General features: G+C 37.7%; 1 protein-coding gene across 1 annotated transcript in view; it reads right to left on the bottom strand.

The window, feature by feature from the left end:
* Positions 1–386: 386 nt before the first annotated feature.
* The window catches only part of LOC120863868 (receptor-type tyrosine-protein phosphatase delta-like), a 561,974-nt gene continuing 536,628 nt past the window's right edge, over positions 387–25,732 (bottom strand). The window contains exons 30-36 of the mRNA XM_040240488.1: positions 13,441–13,726; positions 12,840–13,018; positions 12,124–12,250; positions 10,828–10,953; positions 7,502–7,656; positions 4,611–4,746; positions 387–2,727 (exon numbers count right to left, since the gene is read on the bottom strand). Coding sequence (XP_040096422.1) covers positions 2,659–2,727; positions 4,611–4,746; positions 7,502–7,656; positions 10,828–10,953; positions 12,124–12,250; positions 12,840–13,018; positions 13,441–13,726 — 1,078 coding nt within the window. The 3' untranslated portion in view covers positions 387–2,658. The remainder of the gene's footprint in view (positions 2,728–4,610; positions 4,747–7,501; positions 7,657–10,827; positions 10,954–12,123; positions 12,251–12,839; positions 13,019–13,440; positions 13,727–25,732) is intronic.

Here is a 25,732-nt window from a genome sequence, read left to right as displayed (position 1 = left end):
CCATATATTTCCTTCCTGTGATTATTCTCCCCTTTCCCTTTGCCACATGAGCAGTTTCAGTTTCAGGGAGAGATACTGCTCATTGGCCAATGGTCTGGTGTGCAGTACACCATCAGGTTCTACATGTCCAACACGGCACGTCTGCCTGATGCAATGTCTCTCTGACCCCCTTGGTTTCACTGAATGAAAATTATAGCACTGAGTAATCTGGCACTTGGATCATTCTCCATAGATACAAACTAAAAGAAAACAACAGACCCACATAAGTGCACATTCTTCTCTGGTTCTGATGTAGGTTAGAGAGTCTCATTCTGAGGTAGCCTTCTAGATACTTTTTTGTTTTAGTATTATATATTTTTTTTCTTTTTTATTTCTTTTTTTCTTTTTTTTTTTTTCTCAGCTTTTTTCCTCTTTTTTAAAAAAGTGCTCAAATATGATGCTTGCAAGTGTTTGGTCTCTTGGATTTCATTCTGCCAGTGATGGGAAATGTAGAAAACAAAAATCCTTCCATGCAGAACATCAATGAAGCTAATATTAAATCGAAATATTATACCAAAACTCTAAGAGTTCCTTGAATATTTTGAGTGTTCTTTAAAATCATGTAAGATATGGCAAACTCATGCCATCATTCATGGCTTCCTATAGAAATTGTGTTGAAAAATTTGGGGGGATATGTGTAAATATATATATATATGTTTTTAATTCTTTTAGAAAAATCTGAATGGAATACTAAATATGTTCAAAGTTGACAATGGTGTTTGTTAATAAATTTGGTGCAGTTACTGAATGTTTCAGAGCAGATTTGGAAGGGATTACAAATAAAACAAGTAGCTTTTCCTGATGTTGATGATTATGAAAGGAAGAAGGGCCCTGCTTATCCAAGTGCTTTGGGCTGGTACAATCACTAACATCCCCGACTTGGTTAAAACTAGGAATGCATATTATTCAAAGAGTTTTTGTACATGTGGTAAACAGATAATACTTTAATTGGAAGAGAAACACATATGAACAAGGAATGAAAATATGAACCAAAAGCTAAAAAGAAATGCTATTAAAATAGGCATCAATTATAAGGCACTCTAAATGCAAACTGAAACCAAAAGAAAACAAAGTACAGCACTTCCCAGGAATGCTGTATGCCACAAAAAAAATAAAAAAGAAAAAGTTTCTGACTGAACAGAGTAACATGAGTTTGGCTTTGCCCCTGTTACATATCATAAATGCAAATTTCATAGCACATACTATAGACAATATACGATTGAATACACTGGTTTTTAAACATCTTGATAGCTGATATATTACAACATTCTCCCCTCCTAAAGGGATATGCACTGACCTTTCCCACATGCACACCTCTTAAATATCTAATAATGTTTTATTGCACTAGAGTGTTAGAAAGATTGAACTTTGTTGGAAGCCTGGCTAACAAAATAGTATTTGTCATTATGATTAGGTGGGTGAGTGAGGGGTTGGGGGAGATTGGGTAGGAAATTAAGGGGGTGAGGTCTGACAATCACTGATGTGCATTCCTCATTTCCCTTAAAAATTAAAATTGTGTGATATTAAGAAATATCAGTATGTCATAAAATAACAAATTGAAAAAGATGTTACAATAGCTTTTCTACCTTAAAAAATTAAAAACTAAATCATGGAAGAACTGAATGATAGCTATATCTATCTTTTTGTGTGGACACACTGTATATATACATAGACACCCTTATAAAATATGGATATATATGTATATATGTTAGCAGCAACTTTATACTTTGCGCCTCCCTGTTGATTCCAAAAAAACAAAACAAAACAAAGTTCTCTTTGATTATTTGAAGAGAATGGGTACTTTCTCAGCAACGAAAACCAAACAGAAGTGTAAAAATAATATCAGACGAGACCAATACTGTAGATTAAGAATATTGCACAAAAATGTGCAAATCTTCAAATTATTCAGTATTTCTACAGCAAGATATTACAGATAACAGTTCTACAGCTTAAAAAAACCTACAATTTGGAAATAAAAAATGAACAGTTATGTAACTTTTTAAAATTTCACTTTATCGAATGATACATTTTGTTAAAAAAAAGTTTACACAGTTAAAAATGAAGCACAGGTCAGCAGTATCTTTACAATACTAAAAAACTAAATCAAAGACTTTCTTTTTAAACACTCCCCACCCCCTTACCCCCTACAATGTTATTATGAGTAGTATGGTGGGAAGGGGCGATGTCGAAGCAAGTCCATTTTGTCATGAGAAGCCAGCAAAGATCTTGCCCTGAGCTGCTGCACTCAGGCCATTTCTCCTCACACCCGTCACACAATCCTGAACAAGATGGCGGTTCTTTGCTGTGATTTCTTCTTCCCTTTATTTTGAATCCTTGAGGTATCTGTAAATAAAATCCTTCAGATGCCTCCTCAGTCAGGATTCTCTTTATTATTTTTCAGGTTAGATTATTAAACAGTGAATTCTTGGTCCACCCAGAAGAGTTCGTTGTTTTGTGTGTGTGTGTGTGTTTTTTAAATTTGTTTTGTGTGTGATAGTCCCACTAAGTGGTTGTTAGCTAGAAGTTAAGAAGGACTTCTCAAGTGCCCTGTATGGCTCAGAAGAGACTCCATGGATATTGAAGGGCCTGTAGTAAAAATCCAAAGTGGGCCAGGGGTTTCTACGTTGCATAGTGATCGAAGCTGCCCAGGTACTCTAGTGCGGCTCGATAGCAGAACTGATACTGATCCTGCAGGAGACAAAGCGCGGGCCGGGGGGGAAGGAAAGAGGCCATGAGTCCACTGTGACAGAAAAATGGAAACGATGCGGGAAGACTCAGCTACAGCTAGTGGAGGGCAAAACCACTACTTTCGTCAATCAGTTCAATCCAATGACCGACTGTTTTAAGCAAAGAACCATTAGCCACATAGGTATTTATTAACTCTACCAATTTGACTAAAATCGTCTCCTAATCCCAAAGTAGTGAAAGCTCGTGTGAAGATTATCTTCCAGACATATGTAAACTGTTCTCCCAGTAGTACTAGACGGTACTACCAACTGAACATGTCAACTCCTTATATGTCACAGCTGTCGTTTATAATTATCTCATTATTTGTGATAAGTAATTCTCAGTTTGCATATTTAAGAGAGGCTGATGCAGATACACATTGTCCAGAAGAAAACATGGGTTCATTTATTTTCTGGGCTATTGCCAAAAACATCTAAATTAAAAAAAAAAATCTTATCAGACAGTAATCCTTATTGCCTGTAATCAGAATTACTCACTGTTGTTTCTGATGTGCTTATGTAAGTGAGGGAGGCAGCCAGAAGGTATCTTTGTGATGAATATCAGGCATATAAAGCTGAATACACAGAGTGTTGAACTGTTAAGCTTTTCATCCCTTGAAAATGGCATCATAAGACTGGCTGCCCATGTCAAAAAATACCTGTGCCATTTGGCCTAATTCAGTGTGATTGCTAGTTGTCTGTTCTAGAAAGACCTACACTAAACTAAAACAGCGTGAAACATGTCCTTTTATAGACAGGGAAGAACACTGTCAGATTGGAGTACGTGGGGGCATTATAAGATGGAAAAATTATAATTTACAGATGAGAAGGGATGAGGAAAAAGTAGGATTTTCCCATAAAAGAAACTTATTTTCAGTAGCCAATGGGGCTGAAAGCAGATAGTTTCTATTTTGCTTAAATGTGCATTTTTTTACAATAAAAATGGTAATGCAAAATAAATGGAGTTTGCTTTCCTATCTTGTCACAGTAAGTTGCTTGGCTAAGTGTTAAGGCTTTTTAAAAGTCCAATTTCCCTCTGTCACCCCCAATACCTATTAAGTTTGTCAGGCTGACATAATGTTTTGGGTATTGCAAGCCAAATGCTTGCACTATTTTCAAATCAAAGCCTGGAATATACTGTGGGTGATGAATTTAGGAATACATATAAATTGTATAATTTGGTGGCCTTTTGAGAAACAGAAACACTATCACTTAAATTATCCTTAAAATGAAGTCAATAGGCCAGACTGACTAAATCATGAACTCCTATTATTCTGAGAAATATGAGAATTTTCATATCAATTACTGGAGTAGAAAATAGCAGGCTAGTTTCATTAGGGCATATCCAGGATGCAAATATTTAAAAATATCATTATTAAGAAATGAAATATGGAGCAGTTGATACCACCTAGGCAAACAGAAGGGGAATGGAGAAGTAAAATGGGCCAAGGGTCTGTTATCTACCAGGTATATTATCTACCCTTGTGCTTTTTACATATATTAATTATGTGCAATGTATATCACCTTAATATGTACATAATTAATTATATGAATTGCCATTTTTATAGGCCCTGAATGACCAAATACTGACAATTTGACATGTTTCAACCTGATATATTATCTTAGATAACTTCCAAACTAGCTCTAAGATTTGACACTACCACTCCCATTTACACAGGGGGGGGGAATAAGGTTCAAAAATATTAAACAATTGGATGTTTTTCCCACAGTATTTCCCTGTATTTTGCCTCTGGTGTTGAAAGTCTCTGGACTCTAGGAGAATTGGCAAATAAAGTCTATTATCTGGCTCTTGAGATGTGACATACTCCTGGAGATTTTTCTCACCTCTGTCTGCACCATGGCTGGTCGTTGTGTTCTTAACATTTTGACAGTCTGGAAGATATCTACTACTCCTTCATATCTCATTCTTTCCAAAACAATGCTTAGTGTTATGAAGACTCCAGTTCTTCCAACGCCCGCACTGTCATAATAACAAAGGCAATATTACTAGATGAGACATGCACAGTCATGGCTACATTTTCCTGGAGGTGGACATATGTCCACCAGCTTCCATATTACATCAGGTTCTTCTACAGCAATGTTTCAGAAAATGTGCTATTGGGTTCACAAAATGATTAACTCTTAGGACAGTGTGCCATGATAACAGTGACAATGAATATAGAGTAACTGACTTTTTCAAACAGGGATTATATATCATTGTGGAAAGACCCAGGAAACATAAAAATATAAAGTAAATTGATTAAAGGAAGAGTGAATAAGATATATATATTTACACTCTTCATCAGATCCTGAAATTTGGGCCTTGCCTGCATAACATTTTTAAGCTATGAAATAATTCAGATAAGGTGAGACAAAAAGAGATTCTATAGCAGGATTTTCTGACACAGGATCTTCATAAGACTTCATTTAGTCTTCATAAGGGTTTATGAATATTTTTTTATGTATGGATTATATGAATGTATATATATATTTTCTGTTTTTGAAACTTATAGCTTTAGCATATTATCAAATGGGTCTCTAAACTTAAAAATAAAAAAAATGTTCGTTAAGAACCACTGAGCTATATACATACACTTAATCTACTATTTTTAGATGTTCAGTAGCTAAATATCAGGATTCTTTCCACCATGTTAGCAAGGTTTGGGGTTTCTGTTTTCTTTATTGTTTTAAGATAATTCCAGAATCGTAATTGTAGCAAGAGAAGAAAATGAATTCATAGCTTCTGTGCTCTTAAGAAGTAGGAAAGCATCTGGAGGTTTAGGTAATGAGGAGAAGAGTGAATAATCTGAAAAATCCCTACATTTTTGGATCCTAATTAAACAGCATGTGTAACGCTTGGGTACAGGCTGTAGAAACTGGATGGATTCATTTACTTGGGGATGAAATTGATATATAAATAGTGTGTCCTTTTATAAACTGTGTTTTTTCTAAAGAGTCCTAACAGAAATGTAAATCCACAGGCAGGTTTTACACAGTGGCTAAGGATATCCAGGGGCAGACAAGGCTCTCTGTCAAAATGGAGTAGATGACCTTCAGGGTTGCTTTCAACCTTGAAAGTCTCTCTTAATCCCAAGAGACTGTGATTTATGATCTTTTCATTGAATGATTCAAGTACTCCAGGATCTATTTTACCTTGATTTTATTGCTCAAATGTTACAAAAATACAGGGCTTCTGACTTTCCACGAGGTGCTTTCAAGAAAATAATAGACACTAGCCTTATAACTTCTGAATTTATAGACTTTGTCATGTTATTAATAAGCTATAAATAAGATAAGTGGTATTTTACAAATACTCTCAGATAAAAGGAAATATCTAGAGGTCTTTAAGATATGTGACTAACTCGTCATGGTATTTTACTAAAGGGGTCTTTGTATATACTCTTTATCCAAATAATTTTGTGACAAAAGCAATGAAAAGTGACACGCATATGCACACTTATTTATACTTATGGGAATGCCTGAAGGTAAAGAAAAATGAGTTAAATATAGGCTTTTCTTTATAGTTTATATTAGAGAATGTGAATTAGGATTTTGGTAAATTATGTGGAAAATTAAGGGGAGTATCCAGGTAATTCAAGTCCAGTGTATACCATCCACTTAGTCTGAATATTGAGTCCATGCATCATTTCCTACATGCTGTTTGGTTGTCTAGAGCACAGGATTCTGGGTAAACTCAACACATAGCCAATACGTAGAAATGAGATCTGCTTCTCAGGTAACATGCCATGCCTGGCAAACAATGTGCTAGAAAGGGTCACAGAGATCAGTTAGAAAACTGAGGTTTAGAGAAGTTTCCCTTTTGTCACAGAGCTATTGCATGATGACAGAAGTGGGACTGAAGCTCAGGTATTTTGAAGCCCATGTGTAATAGTTCCCCTATTTTGACACACTATCACCCTTATCACTAAGAAATGTAGTTTTGGATTTGGGGCAGGGGGAAAGCAAATAAATTTTTTAATAAAGTCTTTCAAGATTTTGACTCTAAAGAATTACAAACTAAGACTTTAAAAAAAAAATGAGTTAATTCCTTTTGCTAGAAGGTTTTTGCATAGTAACTTCCAAAAGCACTACATTTATTGCAAGTGTCCTTTCTGAACCATTTACTTGCTATTTCTATTAACTTCAATGATTTGAATTATAAAATGCTGTGGAAACTATTGAAAATAATTAACTTGAAGGTGCTTCATTTTCTGATATAGCAACAATTTTCAAGCACATTGCAATGTTAACTGAGGTACCATTCTAATCAGTTATTGACTGACAAGAAATTAGTATTGTCATTAAGGCTTAATAACTATTTATGGTTTTCTAAAAGAAGACAAACACAGGAGAAAGATACAGAAAGATAGTTATCAGGGTAATGCTATGAAAGCAAAAAAGCTAAGCAATGATAAACTGAACAAATTATCACTCAGGGATATACCAATAATTCCTGCTATGGTAAAACAGGCAAGGATAAACATAGTTTGGTTCTTTGCTACAAGAGGTAAAATTTGAAGATAGAAATCTTCCTTGATTATTTTCACTTTGTGGAAAGAAAGAGAAATGAGTCCTTGCTTTAGGGTTTACAATAGATTTCTGAGAAAAATAAAATCTGGATTATGCAGACTCTCAGAAAACTGGTATCAATAATGAACAGACAACGGTGCATATTTTCAAAGTTATCACTGCATTAAGCACAAATGGAAACTCATCATTCCTGATTCTTAACTCACCTGCAATGGACTGAAATGGGTCCATCTTGGCCAAACTGCTCTTTTGTTTTATGGACTTGGCCAATGAAGTCAATAAATCCTTCTCCAGACTTTGGCACTCCCTGCTCTGGCCAGTCGGTGAACTGGAACTGCCTCACGGTTCGGGACTGCCCGTCCTTCAGAACGAAAGCCACACACCCAGCCACAGAGGAGGACGCCAGGAGGATTCAGCCAGTGCACAGGCCATAAGAGCAGGCGTGATTTTTTCCAAAACAGGGAAGAAAAAGTTAGAAACATGTTTAACTAGAAAATCAGTCACGTTCATATCTTACCTGCTATTAACACTGTCTACATTTCACATCTATTTAAATTGCAAATTGATTTACTCTCACAATGCCCAGTGAAAAACCAGAATTCTCAAAAAGAGCTGCCTCATTCTCATATTAGGAAATATGATTCTGAGCCCCAGAGATTGTCTTCAAAACCAAAGTGGAACAAAGACATTCCATTTCAAAATTTTCAGAATCCAATAACCTCTTATGCTGACAGGAGCATCCAGGCAAGTGGTCCAGACCAGAGGTTCTGCTATTGTCATGGCACCGTCGCATCTGCTGTGCTTGCTTATTTGCAGCATTGTCAGATGACAAACAGTGACACTGAAAGGATCGGACACAAATTGGGTAGCGGCTGTTAACCTGGATGCCCCCCGTCTCAGAGGTACACTATCTAGCCAAGGCGGTGTCCTCAGCGTGTACCAGGTGACTGTGCCGTTGAGCAGGAAGTGAGGCGTCCCTCAAGGAGATAGGAGAGATTATTAATGACTAAGTGCTGTGTTCTGAAAAAGGACTCTTTCTGGCTGATCACAGAAGCTGAGGTGTCCATGCGTGGCTTTAACACAGACAAACCAAAAGCCAGATGCAGAAGCAATCTTTCTTTCAAGTGATTAGGCAGAAGTACTCTGAAGTATAAATGGCTTCAAAAGAAAATACTAAAAGACTTTGGATTCATTCTGGAATTTTATAGTGTTTGGAAGGATAACAAAAGCAGAAGGGACTCTCTGTTTATTGAAGCAGGAATAACAACTATCACCATCAACTTTCTTCCCTGAATTACAGAGACAGAGATAATCTAAATTCCAACTTCAGATGGGTGGATCCCATTTGAGGAGGCCCTGCTCCTAGTTAAGGCTTCAATGTGGTTCTTCTTTCCACTTCTTTAATAACTTTCTCCTCAATCAAGTCCTTTTTGATACAGATATTCATGTTCCCAAGATTCTGAGTAAGTAGCATCTATGCTAAGTCGTTTTTACTTGTGTCTGACTTTTTGCAACCCCATGGACCATACCCTGCCAGGCTCCTCTGTCCATGAAATTTTCCAGGCAAGAATGCAGGAGTGAGTTGCCATTTCCTCCTCCAGAGGATCTTCCTGACCAAGGGACTGAACCTATTTCTCTTATGTTTCCTGCATTGGCAGGTGGGTTATTTACCACTAGCGCCACCTGAGAAGCCCTCTGAGGAAGTAAACAGAGACCCAGTCTTTCTCATTGAGTTGTATGGAGAAGAAAGCATGGCCCAACTCGAGCTGGACACATCACCAAGTCGGGTGGTTTCCATAGGAACAGGGCATATTCCTGACTGGCATCATTTGGGAATTGAGATAAAACACATAGATCACATCAACTTTGTGAGAATACTGAGGAATATAAAAATAACTGTTTGGCCCCATAACTAACTTATGGATTGTTACTACAGAAGCATGATTTACTTCCCTCGGTTTCTGAAAAGGGTTTGAAAAGCACAGGAAGGGAAGCCAGTGGCTAGGTGATACAGATTTGTCTTCTCTGACTGTCCTGGTGATTTCATTTCTGACCACAGTTGCTTTTAGCAGCAAGAAGTCATATGTACAAACCTTTATGATTTGGAAGAGAGACCACGTGACTGCATTTAAAGGCTACCTGTTTAACGAGACTGTATTTTCAAGTACCAACTTATTTTTTAAACTGGAAAGTTGAAATTAGAAACACATTAGGAGCACAAATAGCACATGCTACGGCAGCTAAAAACATTATATAGTCACAAGGAGGCTTCAAAACAAAACATGTGAACAAGTTCCTCCAAGGTTTCTTTTACTTATCATGGTCAGATTTAATTTGGGCAATCGAGGGGTAATAAAGAAGTTGTCTCTGCTGTTTGTGGTACCTGGCTGCTGCTATACTTTTGTCAGAAATGGTTGGTGTGTTTCCTTGGAATGCACTCAAAATTTTCACTCAGATATCTAGCTTCAAATTCTGAAAGTGTGTTCTTTTTTTTTTTTTTAAACCATGGAGTAGGACTCAAAATGAGACCTAAGGGCTTAACTACTGTCTTGAGTATAGTCACCTTCAGAGTAGTTAAGACTTCAGACTTTCTAGGATTAACAGGTCTGTCACCTGAGCCAAGCAGCCTGCTAACCAATTTCTCCTTCACTTTAGGTCAACAGCCAGGGCCAGGCTTTGGGGATTAGTGGACAATCTCTAAACATGAGTCTTGGTTGAGAAAGCTGCTTTCCAGAAAAAACAATGGATCAAGTAAATAGTTCTACCGTACAGTTTTATTCAACCCACCCACTGTGACAGTTCCAAAAACAAAGCAGGGCTTTGCACTGACCCAATCTCTCCTAAGATGTGTTTGTAATCATGGTTTAAAAGTGGCCAAAGGCAAGGATTTTAAAGTTTATGCATAGAACATCTTACATCAGGGCTGAACTTTGGACTCAGCAATCTAGATCAGAAATGCAGGATGAAAATTAGCCAAGAAGGGTCGTGGGTGTACAGCTCTCATGGACAGATATATTAGCACACGGAGGAATAAACCATGCCAGGAATCAAATTAGAATGTGCAAAGCTTGTCAGATTCTTCTAAAGAATGTCATTTGCTCTGCAGTTTTAAAATCATACCAAATTAACCTCCAAGCCCACATGACCTAAAGGGCTTAGCAAAACAACAACATATTTACAGCCTCAAGTAATGAAGAAGTCAAAAAAGCTCCAAAGAGAATGAGCTAAGAAGGTGAATGTAAGCGCAGCCAACCAATCAGTAAATGCTTCCTGGCACACACATTCACCAAGTGCGTCCCCAAAGTTGGGCTGCCAGATGTTCCCTTTGAATGTGAGCCAAGCCTGGGTTTGTGAGAAAACTTGCCAAACAGGCAAAGTTACTCTTATATTAAAAAAAAAAAAAAAAATTCTCCAAAATGGGTGATTTCTTTTAGTTTGGGACTATGGTCGCTTGGCAAATGTTTTCTCCCAGAGATGTCTTTTAGACTGTATTTCAGCTAATGTTTAAGAGCATAAGACTATGCCAACTTACCCTGGCATCTGTGACCTTGAATTCTCTTAGGATATATTGTGGCATGTTGTACTCTGCCATGGGATCAACAACAAAGTACTGGTATCTGGCAGATCGTTCTGCTGGCCAGTACTGGTGACATTTCTCCTAAGAAAAATGAAGATTAATGACGAGCTATGTAAAGTGTAAATAGTTTTGTTTATCATCCGTCTATATATTTAATGTCTTTCTTTCACTAACACCATTTTAGAATTTAAGACCATTCCATTACATGTGACTCATCTTCTCTTTGAAAGCATAGGCTTCCTCAGGATAGAGAATGTGTGGGTCACTATTTGCTCACGGTACCAAGCAGAGTACTTGACATACAGTAGATGCCTAATACACATAAGTTGAACTGGCTACATCAATAGGGTAAGCATCTTCATGCTTAATTCAGACAAATAATTACATCAGTACTCAGGCATAATGCTAGCCACGTCAATCATGTATTGACATTCACCACTGTGGTTTTGAATGAAGACAACCGCCAAGTGTGAACACAGAAAGAAACCTCTGAATTGAACTTGTCCAATCTCCTTCGTCAGCTGAAGAACCTGGAGCACATGCAGTTTTAGTGACTTCAGTAACCAAATCAGAAAAGTCAAGTTTCTTTCTCAGTTTGGTATTTTTTTACTCTCTGTCTGGGCTCTAAAATTTGGGTTTTAGATACATCTCTACCATTGAATTTATACAAAGACAAGAAAAGAAAAGCCTCTTAAGCAAATATGGCAGAGTGCTTGTATCTGCTGAATCTAAGTGGCCCTAATACTATTATGAACTAGGTGGCTCTAATACTATTTCATGGTATTTTTCAGAATAACCTTTTTTTTTAAGTAGAGCAGAGATGATCAGATTTATTCATAGAAAAAATATGTAACTTTCCGATAGTTTAATCAGAGTGGAAGATGAACAAGCAAAAATTTGCCTCAGAGATGACAGAAAGTCAAATTCCTTCATACAGAGTAATGATGGCACCTAAGCTATGGCTTGTCCAGAGCAAAAGGAAGTAAGACTACATTGAGAATCAGAACAAGTCAGCAATATTAGTCTCTATGACAGTGCTACACTGGAAATAAAGTACCTGTTTTTTCTTCAAAACACAAAAATGAAAGAACTTGATGTGGCTTTGCAAGTTAAAAACCAACATACAGTAATGAATGACCCACAACATGTCTGGAGTACTCAACATTTCAAAGAAACGACATTAGCACTGGGGTTTTTTCAATGGAATCCTCATTTCTTTGTGGAGTGAAGGTCTTATGTGAAGATACTCACTCTACCCATCTCACGCAGCTTGGTGAGCATCACGACAATGGTGGAATTGTGTTCCCAGAGCATCCGCCAGAAGTCTTCAGTGGTCTCTGCCAAGGGCCCCTGGGTAGCGATGTAAGCTTTCTGTTGTCTGAATCACAGATAGCATGTTAATCAGAAAATATGCAAAGGCTTCACATTTGATATGTAAATATCAAATCCAGGTAATAAAAATGAAAATATTAATGCTATTGCAGTAAATTCCCATTAAGATTATGTAATCAAATAAGAACATTTAAGACATTTTAGGAATTTTGCAAAAGAAATTGTTTTGTTAATATTATGATGTATGTCTTTATCACTGTTATTTAAACTTTAGAGCAATGCTAATAGTTCAATTTCATGTCTCATATAAATCACTTAAGAAACAGTTGTGCAGCTTCATTTTGTAGAAATGACTCATACAATCTATGACATTTATATAATTTGGTTCAAAACAATTTCTATATTAACTCCTTCCATATCCAAATGGCTTCTGAAAGTAGAGTGCAGATTATAAATTCCATGGTTGCTTCCTCTTACTCCTATCCAAAATAACAAAAAATGAATATCAAGGGACTGAATGCTGACCAGTGCAGAAAGAAAACATTTTAAATTGAGATGAAATTCATTTTGGCTATGAAACTAGGGCACATGTAAATACCAAGAGTTTAGGCTGTCAGGGGAGCAAGAGTATATACCTGTATCCATCAATAAAACTGGCATTGATGTAATCAGATCCTTCTACACCTCGGATAGGCTGCAGGCACACCCTTGTGGATTCATATGGCATAATATTAACAAGGCGATTTTTGAATTTATTACATGGAAGATTGGCACTGATGAATCTTGAGGTGTGAGCTTTAGAGCTGGCTAGACGCTGTTGAACAGAAAAACAACAAAAAAAGAAAAATCCAACAAAGATAATTTTAGCCTGTGGTGTAACTGCAGTGAACCCAAGATTTTCTCTTTAGATACAAAGATTCTGTTTATTTTTAACCCAGTCACTCTTTCAACTGCACTGCTTTTCACTTCTACCTAATGACTCCATATAGACTAAGGAAGTTTTAAATATTATGTTCTAAGAATATGTTCTCTCAATTTAAATTAGGGTACAAAAGAGCTCAAGGTATTAGGAGGAAGCAAAAAATAGAAAAGAGAAAGATGAAGAAGGTGTTTTATAGTCAGACACCTGAGGGAGAAGGTCAAGTGAATCCTGTAACTTCACCCATTTGAAAGGTTAAGAGAGACAATTCCAGAATGACTTGCTTCTGAATTACCACATCACATCCAATATCATACCTTAAATTCGAGCTCCATTCCTGTGACATTCTCTCCTGTTTCTATTTGTGTCAGCTTCTGAATGTAGGCATACAAGTTTCTAGCTGGCACTTCGGTATTTCCACAAGTCACTGCCTCCAACAGTGCATCGTGGATAAAGATGTATTGGTCTTCTGTTTGAACCATGTAATTCCTCTGGGCTCTCATTAAAGTTACATGGCCATAAATATCTACAGTTTTTTCATGCTTTATTCTTTCTAACATGGCATCTATTACAATGAAACACCCAGTCCGGCCAACTCCCGCGCTACAAGGAAAACAAAAATGAAAAAAAAAAAGAGAGAGAGAGAGAGAGAAAAGTATAAATGAATCTATTGAGAAACCAACACATCATAAAATTATTTTGATTATTTTTAATTAACTAGATTTTAAACCCAGTAATTCTACTCAAATAGCTACTGTGATGGTTTTGGAGCATTTTAAACCAAAGGGCAGGGAACAAATTAACAAATAAAATTTAACTGGCTTCAAAATATAAAAATATTAAATCTGTAATTACTATGCTCCTTGATCATGTAACACAAAGTAGTATTATTTTGAAATCATTATGAAATAGTTACATTTATGCTTTTTACATTAAAGGTATTTAAAAAAAAATCTGGTCAAGATCAAACTAGACTTATCTTTTACAAACCATTTCAGGCTATTTTAGTTCAATTTATAAAAAAGGAAAAAAAAACAAAACTAGTAAATCATTCAACTTGAAACATTTCATAATCTAAAACTCAGCAAGGAAGTTTTAAAACCAACCTAGTGAGAAGTATATAATTAAAATGTTAACATGTTGTTGCATACTCAAAATAGCTAGTGTATTCTCGATGGAAAGACATTCTTAACAAAAAGCAATCACTAGAGAGTGTGGGTGTGTTTCTTGCTTTTACTCCTTTTTCTTCCAGAGTTGAATGTATTTTGGAATTTCAGGTTAAACTCAAGTATTCTTGTGTGGGAAAATAAAAGCTTCAATCTTTGTTACTGGAGAAGCTCTGAGGCATTTTTTTAAACTCTATTACTCATAGACTCATGGGTTGTTTTCCAGTTGGTGAAAACCTATTCAAAGAAGAGGAGGTGAAAGATCAAACAACACACAGCGACAAGTTCTGCTGCTCCAAGGAGACAATCTAATTCACTGAACTAAATTACAGAGGCAGATGGTGGGAACACTGGCGTTTCCTTGAGTGTGGGAAAGAATACTAACAAAATGACACATCTGTGTTCTGAAATCCAAGGTAAGCCCTTCCTTGTCTCTGTGTGAAGTATGGCTGAATCCAAAATGTTTTTCTTCCAATCATGGAGGAAACATGGCTAGGAAACATGTAATCAATGGAAATATAAATATATATCAGCACCTTAGACGCCAGGCAACAGCCAACCCCCTTCATTCACCATGTGCCACTGTTTCCCGTCTTTTGTATTTCTTTGTGCTCATTTATTTGTCTGTCTATGCATTGATATATCCATCTCTTCATTCAATGAGCAGTGAAGTACTCTGCCAACTAACATATGAGATACAACATTAAAGGTGACTTGTATCCCACCTAGAGCTCATACTATCGTTAGAGATAATACTTTATATAACTATTTACAACACAAGAAAAAAAAAAGACATGCTGGTTTGTGGGTAACGTGTCATTTGAACCTGGTCTTGAAGGACAGGAAGGATGAAGAACTGAGGAGGCTAGAATAACAGAAGAAACAGAATGGCTTTTGCAGTCATACTACTGACTCTGGGAGCTGCATGTAAAATTTTCATAGACCTAGTGAAGCTCCAGTGTAAGGAACGTACCAAACTTTATATAAATGAGCTTAATGAGCAAAAGGGTATTTGATTCAATTGCCAAGTGGCTGCAAGCAGTAAGTGAGCATTTTGTAACATATATTACCTTTATTTAACTCCTGCGCAGTACAGATTGAACCCAGCCTCCTGGGTTTGTAGGAGTCCTGTGGTTTGTACACTAACAGTTGGAAATAGGGTATAACCACTATTTAAAAAATATTTACTTTTTTGTGTTCTGTTAGACACAGAAACTGTCAGTGTCTTAGAGAGCCTCTGGATACTGACTCTAAGACACGCCATTCAGAGATTAAACCACAAAGTGACATGACATTGAGAAGTAATGCAAAAGCCTTCCGGGACAGAGTCAGAGACATGATAGCACATTTCTTAGCACAGAATGATCAGTAGCTTGATGTGTGAGATCCATGGAGTTCCATTTTATTTAGTTTTACCAAAGAAACCAGTAAGATGGTGTTTACCATCACACCCCGCCACGTCCCTCCTCTAGGCCCTAGGCAGGATTACAACCACTCTCTGTCCCGGATCCCTTGGTGTCTTCAATACCACCCTGCAGTCTAAGTCACAGTGTGTTATTAGTTAGTCTACAAATAATGAGCATATCTTGAGAGCAGGAACAACATTTTCTGTTATCTTTCTCTGCTCTGCACCAAGCATACAGTCAGTGTGCAGTAATGCTTGTGGAAAAGTGAACAAATTAGTGATTGGCATGAGAGGCCTTGTGTAATGAGCAGCCCACCCAGGTTTGGTAATAAGACCCCTCAGTCAGCGAAAGAAATCGTATATTTGACACAGGTTCAGAACTGTGCGAAGAATGCCTGAAGATGATTTCACAAAGTGTCTGGTAAGGAAGAGGGAGACAGGAAAAGGCTTTGAGTGGTTTTCCACATCTTGGTCTCCTGATGAGCCAAGGCATTGCAATGAAAAGAAACTAGGTAAGACTTAGCCTGGAAAAGGGAGGCAGCCCCCCTTGTTTGGTAGGTCCTAAGATTAAGTAGATCTTTTCCTTTTCCCTGTGTTGTCTTTCTAAACTGTTTTCATCCTAATTGTTCATTGCTTCTAACTAGATACAATATCATGTAGTTCTTCCTAATGGAAGCTATACTGTAAGCCATATAACTGTAATGATGTATCAAGTCTGTTCTCCAAGTATACATCAGAGGCCATTCCTAATCTTTGAATGATGCATGGTTCTGTGTTCTGGCAGAAAGATACTACAGAATCCTACAAAACTGATAGGGATAACTCCAGATCCTAACAATTTCAACCTCTTCATGGTGGTAATAATGCATTTTTTCAAAAACAAAAATGAAGAGGGAAAATAATAAAACATGTGCCTGTGTCTAACTCATGCACTGTGGGAAGAAAACAAAACAGGAACAGAGGCTCTGACTTGTGCAAAAGCTATTTTTTCTCCTTTAAACATAAAACATTGTTAACAGCCCAATCTTGCTGTTTATATGGAAGAGAGGAAGAAAGTGCTCCTTGGAACTTAACATGTTACCTCTTTTCAAAGATGAAGATTTCTTAGAGGTTTTAAATGTTGGAGGTGTCTCTTAGCTTTAAGCAAGACTGTGAAGTTCAAAATACTTTTTTCAGCTATCAGTGATTGGGTGTCCTTGAGAAAGTCACTTAACCTCTCTTGGGTTTTCTGTTGTTCTAATGTTAATTAACTTGTTAATTATCTAGTAAGTTTTAAGACTGCTTTAAACATGTTTGCTTTGCAAACATAAAGGAAGATGCAATTGCTTTGTAGGTAGAAATTCCATTTAAAGATTCTACCTCTGAAACTGACAACAAGAAACAGGCAATGTTAATACCGGGAAATTTTTTATACAATCAGCACAGGATCATTTGCGATTAGGCTCTCAAAATCTTGCTTTAAACTACTCCCTCTAGCTTTTCTTCCTTTTCTCCCCGATTTCCAATAATAAGACCTTACGTTTGAGGAAGTTTGTGCTGTCACATTTATTCTCAAGGTAAATGAGATGGCCGTGAAGGGCCTCTCACCACAGTCCTGGGTATCCTGGGGGCATTGGACATTCTCTGTCAGTTTCCTTTCCCCTTCAGCGATTCTCAACATTCAGGAACTTCTTTGAAGTCACACAGCTAATGGTAAACGGCCAAATAGGGACTCAAATGCAGGTTCTGAGATGCTGAGCTTTAGCACCACATTTCAATAGGGCATCACCATTTCTGCCATCTGGGTTAAAAACGGATACCTTCTTGTGACCTACCCCTCTGCAATGCTCCTTTGCTATGCTATGCTAAGTCACTTCAGTCATGTCTGACTCTGTGCGACCCCACAGACGGCAGCCCACCGGGCTCCCCCATCCCTGGGATTCTCCAGGCAAGAACACTGGAGTGGGTTGCCATTTCCTTCTCCAGTGCCTGAAAGTGAAAAGTGAAAGTGAAGTCGCTCAGTTGTGTCTGACCCCATGGACTGCAGCCTACCAGGCTCCTCCATGCATGGGATTTTCCAGGCAAGAGTACTGGAGTGGGGTGCCATTGCCTTCTCCAACAATGTTCCTTTAGTAATATTTAACTATCCTTATGAAGGTTTCTTAAAAAGTCTCTCTTCCTTGGTTTCTGTGACGCTAATTGGGGGATTACAGGGAATATCAAATACTCCTCTTGGGGTTGATGGAAGTAAGGGAGAAGATTTTATAATGATATCAAATACAAAATAGCCTGAAACATGTAGCATATGAAATTAGTCAGAAAGATCTGATTCATGTGTATAATGGTTCCATTGTCTCTATGACAGGGTAGAATCTCTCTCAAGTTGGAAACCAAAATCAAAGATCAATCCTAAATGTCATCTTCAGAAATCTATAGGCAGCTCTCAGACTGTGCCTCAGTACATAATGTTTTTTGCTTTTTCTATTTGACTCCTGTGCTGGCTCTTCTTCCTCTCTGGATTTTTCCATCTGAACTCTTTTCTCTAATTTACATATTTTTGCCAGGCCCCCAAATGTACATAATGTCCCCAAAGTTCTGTCCTCCTTTCTCTCATTCTCCTTCATGGTTCAGCAATAATCTTCAAATAAATGACTGCTAAAGTAATTGCTCTTTCTTTGAGCATATATATTTCAAACCGTTCTCAGGTTTCTCTAGAAATGAACATATCCCAAGAATCATCAACATCTCTGCTCAGATCTGCTCTTCCCACTGCCATGTTCCTCCTTGTCATTCAGATCTAAAACTGAAGGATCATCTTGAATTATTCTTGCCTTTTGCCCTGCCCAATAACAAATTATAAATTTCTACACATTCAATTTCTACAGTTTTGTTCAACGATCCATCAGGGGTGTGCTGGAGCCGGCAAAACTCAACTGATGAATTCTCAGAAATCCTGCTTAAGCAATTAAATTAAAAATGAAGGTAACCTCAAAACGCATTGTGTCTTAATTATCTTACGTTCATGCTCTTCAGGTGAAAATATTATATAATGGTGTGCAACTGAGTATCTCTCCCAACTTTTGGATTCAGCGATGTCACATTTATAGCCTGGAGTACTTACACCAAGGAAACTGACAAATACTACTGCCTACACCCAACCTACTCCCCACCACCCCGAGCTGGTGGCTACTTATTATCAGCACACAGAGTATCCTGATTCATCCATTCTTACCACCACCCTGGGACAGACAGGAAATGCTCATTACTTTGTTCTTCCATCCACATTTGCTATATTACTCTTTCGTACTGCAGGCTATCATCCCACAGATATCTCCTGAGTGTCTATCATGCGCTAAGATATCATGGAATTGGCGAACGAAACAAACATGATTCTTCCCTCATGAAGATGACAGTGCAGTGCGGGAATCTGATATTAATAATCATATGAATAAATACAGAATTAGAAGTCCCAACAGCTGTTGTGAGGTAAATGTGTAGAATCCTGGCAGAGAACCTTTGGGGAAGTGTCATTTAAATTGATACCTTTTATGGGCTGGATTGTGTCTCCTCAAAATTCATTTGTTGACGTTCTAAGCCCCCACTGTGACTATTCAAAACTAGGGTCTTTAGGGAGGTAATGTCAGGTTCAATGGGGTCATAGTGCTGGGTCCCTAGTCCAGGAGGACTGGTGACCTTGTAAGAATATAAGAGACTCTGGAGATCTTGCACTCTGTGCACAGGCGCACAGGAAAGCTTGTGCAGAGACATAGCTAGAAGGAGATCATGTTAAATTAAGCCAGGAAGAGAGGTCTCACCAAAACTCAACCCTAACAGCACCTCAGCCTTGTACTTCTGGCCTCCTGAACTGTGAAAATATAAATTTCTATTATTTGAAGCACCTAGGCTATGTCACTTTATTATGGTGCCCTAGTAAACTAATACAGAGAAGGCAATGGCAACCCACTCCAGTATTCTTGCCTGGAAAATCCCACGGACGGAGGAACCTGGGTAGGCTGCAGTCCATGGGGTCTCTCAGAGTCGGACACGACTGAGCGACTTCACTTGCACTTTTCACTTTCATGCATTGGAGCAGGAAATGGCAACCCACTCCAGTGTTCTTGCCTGGAGAATCCCAGGGATGGGGGAGCCTGGTGGGCTGCTATCTATGGGGTTGCACAGAGTCGGACACGACTGAAGTGACTTAGCAGCAGCAGCAGCAGTAAACTAATATACTACCTACAGGATAAGACATGGTTTGCAGAGTGAAGAAGGGTGGGAAAGCTTCCGAGGAGAAAAATATATCCCAAGAAGAGGCCTTGGAATGGAAAATAGCTTAGAATATTGGAGTAATGGAAAGAAAGCCAGGGTGCCTGGAAGGCAGTGAGGGAAAAAAGACATATTTATTTTTATATTTATTTGTTTTCCATTTTAAGGACTGTTTAATATTTTTATTATATGTATAACTATTAACAGCAATTATTTAAAATAATTGTTTTACTTATTCATAGACTACCTTTATGACATGGCTCATCTAATCTTGAGTTCTTTATTCTGATACAATTATTGGATTGCTAGCATTCATCTTTGCTAGCATTATTTCTGATATCTTCCTGAGAAGTTCTTTATTTGCCTTTACATAGGGCCAACAACTTGGCTATGTGCATGATTACTGGGCTATAATATTATCTGCTCAAACTCTAAATCTATTGCCCCACAGTCTGTCTTTGTATTTTGAAGAAGTAATAGGCCAGTCTTATTTTTGGTCTTTCAGTAGCAATTTTACCCCAAATACGGGTGGGTTTTTTCTTTAATGTAGAAGTTCAAAAATATCTGGATGTGATTTAGGCACCAGTCTCATCATTAAATCCACATGGCTCTCAGATAATACATTTACTTTAAGAGTCACAGCTTTCCTTCAGCTCCAGGAAAGTTAGATGTATTTATAGCTTTCCCACCTCTCTGGGTTTTTGCTTACCAGACTCTTCCTCTTCCTTACTGTGTCCTCCTCCTAAGATATATGTGTTGATATTTGCCTTCCCTCAAGACTCGTCTCACATTCTGCACCCTCGATCTGGACTTTGTCCTTGGTTTATCTCTATTTGTATCCTTATGACAGTTTATACCTCTTTATTGGTAACTGCCATACCTTATTTTTGTTTTCTGTTTATTATCTTTATGCAAAGTTGCTAAGCTCCTTGAGGGGAAGAACAACAGCTTCCTTGTCTCTACTGCATTTGACAATTTCTCTTGTCAATTTCTATGCTGGGGAAATCAGAGGCATTCACTTTGAGTTGCAAAATTTTAAAAAACTTAAGTTAAAAAAATTTTAAGTCTCTTTCTGGACCTTCTATGACATGCACAGGAACATTCCCTCAAAGGCCCCTGCTTGGGGACATTCCCTGGATGCATACATGCGTGCTAAGTCACTTCAGTCATGTCTGACTCTTTGCGACCCCATGGACTGTAGCCTGCCAGGCTCCTCTGTCCATGGGATTCTCCAGGCAAGAATACTGGAGTGGGTTGCCATTGCCTTCTCCAGGGAATCTTTTGATGCAGGGATTGAACCTGCTTCTCTTATGTCTCCTGCATTGGCAGGTGGGTTCTTTACCACTAGCGCCAACAATGCATGGGGGTATTACTCGGACACATGTTTACACAGATAAAGGGAGTTCTTGTAATTTGATGAGATGGAGACTGCCTGTGCTTATGTTGTACTCCAGTTACTCAGAAATAACAGACCTGAGGTACCAGATTTTTCTTAAGAAGCTGAACACTGTACATTCAGAGCTTTTAAAAGAATGTCAGTCTACTTTTGTTTGAATTTCCAAGTTCCCGCAGCAACACATATTTTACTTCCTTCTCCAATTTACTCCAGTTTTCACCCATCAGTATCTGAGTGCAGTGCACCTTTCAAAATGAAGGATTGTAGTTCTAAAAGCAAATGCATTTTTCTTTGATCCTGAAAAACTTAGCTTCTCATAGCAGCAATAATGACGGAACCCTATTTAGTGCTGTTTGTTTTTCATCATTTCAACAGCTTTCAACCTGAAACATGATAAGAACAGCAAAACTGATAAACCACCCTTATTTTTATCTGCTTTCTGTCAGAGTAGTTGCCAAGCACAAAGACAGATTTTTCTAAATATCTCTGGGAAGAAAAAGAGTGCATAACCCTGTGCTTCAGGCTGAGGCCAGCACAATTTGGTACATTTATTATGTTACAGAAAATTCCAACAAAAAGGGAAGAGGACAGCACTTTTAAATCAAGTCTAGGATTAGGTTGGTCTCTGTTACCCTTGGAGTAAAACCAACTTTCTAAGTTACTTCTAGTGAAGACAGTAATTCCACTAAAGTAAACCAAGTGATTGACAAACTTTTGCCTTGATTAAAAAAAAAAAAAAGGTTTCAGAGAGTGATAGACATTCCAGTGTTTACAAGCTGAAAAACTATGCAATCCATTAAACAAGTATGCCTACTAGGAAATTGTTATTACTTCAATATTATCATCCATCCAGTTACAACATTTGTTTTCAATTTCTAAAAACATGATTGAGTTAGTCCCACGAGCTGAAATATGCTTAATGTCCCGTGATGCGATACAGTAGTAATGTGCAAGAGGAAAACATTAAGAGGCATGAGGGGGCTATTTTGTACTAAAATCATTCTGGGTATGTGCTTAAAAGTTGGCTTTTCTGATTAATCTGGTGGAGTTCTAATGCTGACCCTTTACTGATACTTCAAAGATCTGGCAAAGAAAGAATAGAACTAGAAGATTTTACAGATCGTTTAGTTGGGTGCAAAGACAGTGAAATATGATGCAGAAACCATGGTGAGCATTTTGTACATATATCAGCTTGTGCTTTGATTGGATATTATAGTTCATCTATAACAAGAATGGCATTTATGAACTGCAAGACTATTTATTAAAAAAGGAATCTAATAGAATGGGTTTTATGACTGAGTTTTATAAGATTAATGAGATGACTCTCCTGATGAAACTGTGATGTGATCCTGATATGGCTGCCGTTTTGAAACTCTTTCTTTTCTGACAAAAATTAACTTTTAACTTAGTATACAGCTGTACTTGACCATCTCTAGAGTATTTAGGACTTTATACAAAAATAGACACATAACCATTTTATTTTTTACATCCTCTGGCATCTTTTGTACCTTGAGTGACAGAGAAATTATATAGATCCCTTATATATAAGTATTCATCTGACTAATCAGTTTTTATATATTATTATGAACTAAAATGTAAAAAATATGTTTCAACAAATTGTCAGTGAAATGCAGTAGAATGTATCTATGCTATTTAGAGTTGTTTGGGAGGGAATTTTTCAGTGTTCATAAAAATTTAAAATTGCACCTATCCCTTAACACAGCACTTCCAGACAACTTTCATGAAGATATATGTACACATATGCACAGAGAGGTGCTTACAAGGTGGCTCAGTGGTAAAGAATCCACCTGCAGTGCATGAGATGCAGGTTCAATCCCTGGGTCGGGAAGATACCCTGGATAGGCAAATGATAACCCACTCCAGTGTCTTGCCTGGGAAATCTTAGAGGAGCCTGGCAGGGCCATGGGGTCACAAAGAGTCAGACATGACTTCGACTAAGCCACAATGCACAGAGAATGTTAGAAAGGGATCTTTGCTTCAGCATTATTTGAGATAGCAAAGTACTGTAGCTAGGAAACAGTTAAATAAATGATGGCATATAAATATTCAGAATACTATGCAGCGGTTTAAAGAATGAAGTAAATCCATGTAATGACCCCTCCAAAAAACTAAATATTTTGCAGAGCACTATACATATCATGATAATATATTTTTTCACAAGTCCACACAATACAATTAAGCATATTTTATATGCGTACTTATTGATGCATGGAAACTGATCTGCAAAGATACACAAATTATACCAATAGTAACCTCTTAATGAAGCATGGAATTGGTGATAAAGGTGGTAAGGAAGATTTTCACTTCAGTTGAAATGCATGATTTTTTTTAAGCAAGGACAATATATTAATAATCAGTAATAATGGAATTAAAAAGAAATTTAATGTAATAGATTTTAAAAGTTACCATTATAAAAATATGAAAGATCAGTTAATAGTTGAGGACTCAAAAAAGTAGAGAGAGAAAGTGAAATCTCATTCACTCTAGCTTGGGAATACCGCCCAGACATGGATTCTCAGGAGACGATAGGGTGATACTGGGCCTGTGCAGCCTGGACTTGATCCTGCCATCATGTGCTGGCCTTTTTGGAGTGGGTTCCAGAAAGAAGACAGACAGCATAGAGAGGAGAATGCTTAGAGACTAAGCAGAGAACAACTGATCTGACAAGGATCCTAGTTCAGCATATTGAGAGGTCAGTACCCATCATATTTCCTCAGGGCATTTAATTTCTCCAGATGGGTGAAGGGGGATTTCTTAAAGTGAATTAAGCCTGTAAAAAACAAAATCCACATGGGCCTAATCTGACTACCCGCCCTGCCCCCCGCCAACATACTGACTTAAACAAAAATCCTGCAGAGACTTTTCTGTATAATCTTGGCTCTGTCCCAACATTATCTGCTGAATACATTCTTATTATTCTTAAAATGTGATGCTCAAGATAAAGTAGAAGGCTAATATATTTATATAAAGAACACCTGAATATGTCATGGCAGGTTTTATTTTACAGACGGATAGAGGAGGCCATTGGGCAGTGATAAAACAGACCCAGCTGGCCCTTATTGGTAGCTGACTTGAATCTGAATGAGGTCAATTGGATGATGCTATGGAATTATGAAGAACTATATCATTTCACTGAAATTTTCTTTGTAAATAACTATATCAGTTCAATCCATATTCTAAATTTTGTTTAAAATGACACAAAATTATCCACATCTTGAGTGGATACAGCCATTAACCAGCCCTGCCAGATAAAACTACACAGGCTGCGTGCTGCAATTCAGTAGCAATAGAAGAGCTACTGAAAGATATTTGAAAATTACTGAAACTTTAGAAACTTTATTTCAATTGTTTTGCCAAGTGTATCTGTGTTTTCCCACAAGGGCAAGATTCAGGGAATTTTGTTTTGGTGTTTTTCTTTTTTAAAATGCAATTATCTTCATACAAACATAAATGATCCAATGGTTTTCAAGGCTCTAATCAGAGGTCACAGACTGATAGCTATGTTTTATTTAGTCCTTTGTTCACTTCAAACAAGCTTCTGTAAGGCAGTGAGAATCACAATTCAAATACAGTTTACCGGCTGCCAGGGTCTACTTCACTTGTTTGTATCAGTATCACTCCAAAGAACCCCAGCAGGCCTTTGCATTGGTGTTCCCACGGCCTGATCTTCTTAGACTCTGAATTAATGCATCAATACTGCTCACTGCCTCTTCTGATTCCTCTACCTACTTAGATTTTTGAAAGAGGAAACTGAGGACCTAGGCTGGGTTAGGAATTTGACCAGGTAATGCAGATGTTTGGAAGAAAAGCTATGACCAACCTAGGCAGCATATTGAAAAGCAGAGACATTACCTTGTTGTCAAAGGTTCATATGGTTAAAGCTATGGTTTTTCCAGTAGTCATGTACAGACGTGAGAGTTGTTCAACTCTCATAAAGCTGAGTGCTGAAGAATTGATGCTTTTGAACTGTGGTGTTGGAGAAGACTCTTGAGGGTCCCTTCAACAGGAAGAAAATCAAACAAGTCAATCCTAAAGGAAATCAGTTTTGAAAATTCATTGAAGGATTGATGCTGAAGCTGAAGCTCCAATACTTTGGCCACTGGATGCAAAGAACGGACTCAGTGGAAAAGATCCTGATGCTGGGAAAGACTGAAGGCAGGAGAAGGGGGTGACAGATGATGAGATGGCTGGATGGCATCACCAACTCGATGGACATGAGTTTGAGCAAGCTCTGGGAGTTGGTGATGGACAAGGAAGCCTGGTGTGTTGCAGTCCATGGAGTTGCAAAGAGTCGGACATGAGTGAGCAACGGAACTGAAACTGAAATGTGGCTGTTACTAGCAGAGCAAAGACTTGGGTCTCTGTCTACTCTTCCC

This window comes from Oryx dammah, unplaced genomic scaffold, assembly GCF_014754425.2.
Source record: "Oryx dammah isolate SB20612 unplaced genomic scaffold, SCBI_Odam_1.1 HiC_scaffold_1, whole genome shotgun sequence".
NCBI classification, from domain to species: Eukaryota; Metazoa; Chordata; class Mammalia; order Artiodactyla; family Bovidae; genus Oryx; species Oryx dammah.
The sequence above is the reverse complement of the archived record's forward strand: the minus strand, read 5'-3'. Positions and strand labels throughout refer to the sequence as shown.